The sequence below is a fragment of the Telopea speciosissima genome, unplaced genomic scaffold (genome assembly GCF_018873765.1).
Source record: "Telopea speciosissima isolate NSW1024214 ecotype Mountain lineage unplaced genomic scaffold, Tspe_v1 Tspe_v1.0175, whole genome shotgun sequence".
Taxonomy (NCBI): Eukaryota; Viridiplantae; Streptophyta; class Magnoliopsida; order Proteales; family Proteaceae; genus Telopea; species Telopea speciosissima.
This window is the reverse complement of record NW_025317511.1, coordinates 48,409-51,071: the sequence shown is the minus strand read 5'-3', so window position 1 is coordinate 51,071 and position 2,663 is coordinate 48,409. Positions and strand designations below refer to the sequence as shown.

General features: G+C 41.9%; 1 protein-coding gene across 1 annotated transcript; it reads left to right on the top strand.

The window, feature by feature from the left end:
* The first annotated feature begins 545 nt into the window (after nucleotides 1–545).
* On the top strand, nucleotides 546–1,142 carry LOC122647811. Its single transcript, XM_043841118.1, has one exon. It carries the CDS (start codon nucleotides 546–548, stop codon nucleotides 1,140–1,142), a length of 597 nt encoding a protein of 198 aa, XP_043697053.1.
* The last annotated feature ends 1,521 nt before the right edge of the window (nucleotides 1,143–2,663 follow it).

Here is a 2,663-nt window from a genome sequence, read left to right as displayed (position 1 = left end):
ACCCCCTTTAAGTACTGCGAAGGTCGTTTCATCGATCTAGAGTTCCGGTTTGCACACACACAGGTTGGTACATAGCTGTTTATTTCTATGCTTTTATCTTGTAATTTCCACGGTCATATATTTGCTTAGGTAATTGATGTCCAGAGGAACACCAGGTTGGAAGAACCGTACGTGTTTTGGACCCTTGTCTCACCCATTATAACAAACGGGTTTAGCCCCCAGGAAATTATCTTTTTAATTGCTAAGTTTTAATTATGGCTTCCCTACCCCCTTGTTTCTGTGCCGATCCACTCATCTCTTATGACCACAGTATTCACGCACAGCACGATCGCACTAGCAATAGCGGTGCTTTAAATTATTTGATAGATCTCACATTAGATCATAATGAAAAAATTACAAAAAATTTAGATAATACCCTCACTCTCTCCTGTCTGATCTGGTTGAACAACAACAACCACAGACCCCTCCTGAGTACCCTACCCAGGCTACTTTTCTTGCTATTAGCACCCTTACTGAGGATACCCCTTCTACAGACCCTCCTCAGGATGATAACTTTGTTTATCATAAGGAAATTATGGACCATTGGAAAGATCGGTATAAAGATTCTAACGATAAAAATTAACAATCTCCTCCGAGAAGATGTCTCTTTCGACCCTAATCTCTTCTCTAAGCTTAAGTCAATTAAGCACGATGAGGTATACAAGCTTTCCAAGCTTAACCTCTGGTCTAGGCGTTTCTTTGACCAAGCTTGTGGTAACACCACTGCTCAGTCTACAGATGACGCTACCCTTGAAATCTCTTTGTTCAATCCGGCTCAAATCCAACGATTGACAGCCAAACATCCTCGTTTGAGATACATTCACATTGGTCTCATTCAGATTGAACTCACGGCGCTTTTTCGTCAAGGCATAGACACTCCTGTTGTCATTGCTATCTTTGACAAAAGATTCCTTGCCGACCCAATTAATGCCTTAATTGGTGGAATTGAGTCAAACCTCATTCACGGTTCAGTTTGGTTCAAACTGCGACCCAATTTCTTTCTCTCTGTCCATGATCCAAATCTTTGTGATTCTGTGGTTCTTAAAATTAAGACCCAATGGACTGGCATGAAAGCAGACAGCCACAACCTTGCTGTTAGCTGAAAATGTTTGCATGAGTTAACCAATATTACCTCTACCAAACTATTGCCCCTTCCAGATAAACGGTTCGTCGAACTTTTCGAACCTAAACCATTCGAACACGAGATCCAACCTCGTTTACTCGATTGGCAAGTTATCCAACTTCCAAAGGAATGGATGCTTTTCGATATTCTTGATACCCCTCAAAATATCACTGCACCTCCTCCTCCTACCTTTGAACTCCAAGCTTCTGGTAATAACCTGTACTTCAGAAGACGTTCTACTGGTTCTAGTCCTTCTTTATCTTGGACTGCCAACACCCCTTCGATTAGAACAGCCTCAGCAAACTCCTCTGTCGCTGGATCTTCTTCTCGATTTTCATCTTCCTCTTATGTTCCTCGAAACCTACCTGGAACAAACCCACACTGGATACCCCCTTCAGCTAGAGCATTCAAAGCTCCTTTAGCTAAGGATTTTGACACAGACTCAACTGCTGTCATTAAGATCTTTCATCGTTACGTCACCCACGACGACGATATCTTCTTCCAATCCAATCAAAATCCTAAACACTACACCTATGTGACAGGACACTTTGATTTCCCCGGATTCAAGTCTTATGACCTTGATGTCCTTATGGATACCGGTGCTACCAGATGCATTTGTAAAACAACTGCTATCCCTGGTTATCTCTGGGAAAAAATGGAACAACCTACTTACATTAGTGGTGTTTCTGGTCCCACAACAACCCTGGAATACCGAGCTCATAACGTCCCTATCTTCTTCCAAAACAAGTAATTTTTTATCCCCAAAATTACTTGTTTCCCAAATATGCATGGTGATTTCATTCTCGGTAATAACTTTCTACATAAGTATTTACCTTTCATCCTGCACTCCTCCTCTGTTCAAATCCACCATCCTACTGGTGATATCTCTATTCCTTTACTGACTTCTCACAAATCAATCTGTGATGATTCAGCCTTCACTCCTCAACGGATTTCTTCTTCCGTAATTCAACAAATTACACAATCCGTTATCTGGCCAACTTCTGTCAAAACAGCCATTCTCCACTGGCTCCTTGACCTGTTGACCCCTAATTTTCGTGAAGATCCCCTTCTTTGGTGGGACAAGAGCCCTCGCTGGTGCTCTATCCAACTCAATGCTCCAAACAAGATCATTCGAGTTAAACCCATCCTCTACATCAAAACCGATATAGAAGAATTTGACATCAAATTTCCGAATTATTGGCACTCCGACTTATTGAACCTTCAACAAGTCCCCACTCTTGCCCAGCTTTTATGGTACGCAATCATGCGGAAATAAAACGTGGCAAAGCCCGTATGGTTATAAACTACAAACGTTTAAACCAGAACATTGTCTTTGACGGATACTTCATTCCGCGAAAAGACGTTCTCATCCACCGTGCCAAACAGGCTAAGATTTATAGTAAATTTGACTTAAAATCTGGCTTCTGGCAGATCAAGCTTACTGAGGACTCCAAACCTCTCACCGCTTTCTCCACTCCTTTTAATCGCCATTACCAATGGA

What these genes read in the sequence shown, in the direction of transcription:
- LOC122647811 (XM_043841118.1), top strand. Translation starts at nt 546, where the DNA reads ATGATAACTTTGTTTATCATAAGGAAATTATGGACCATTGGAAAGATC.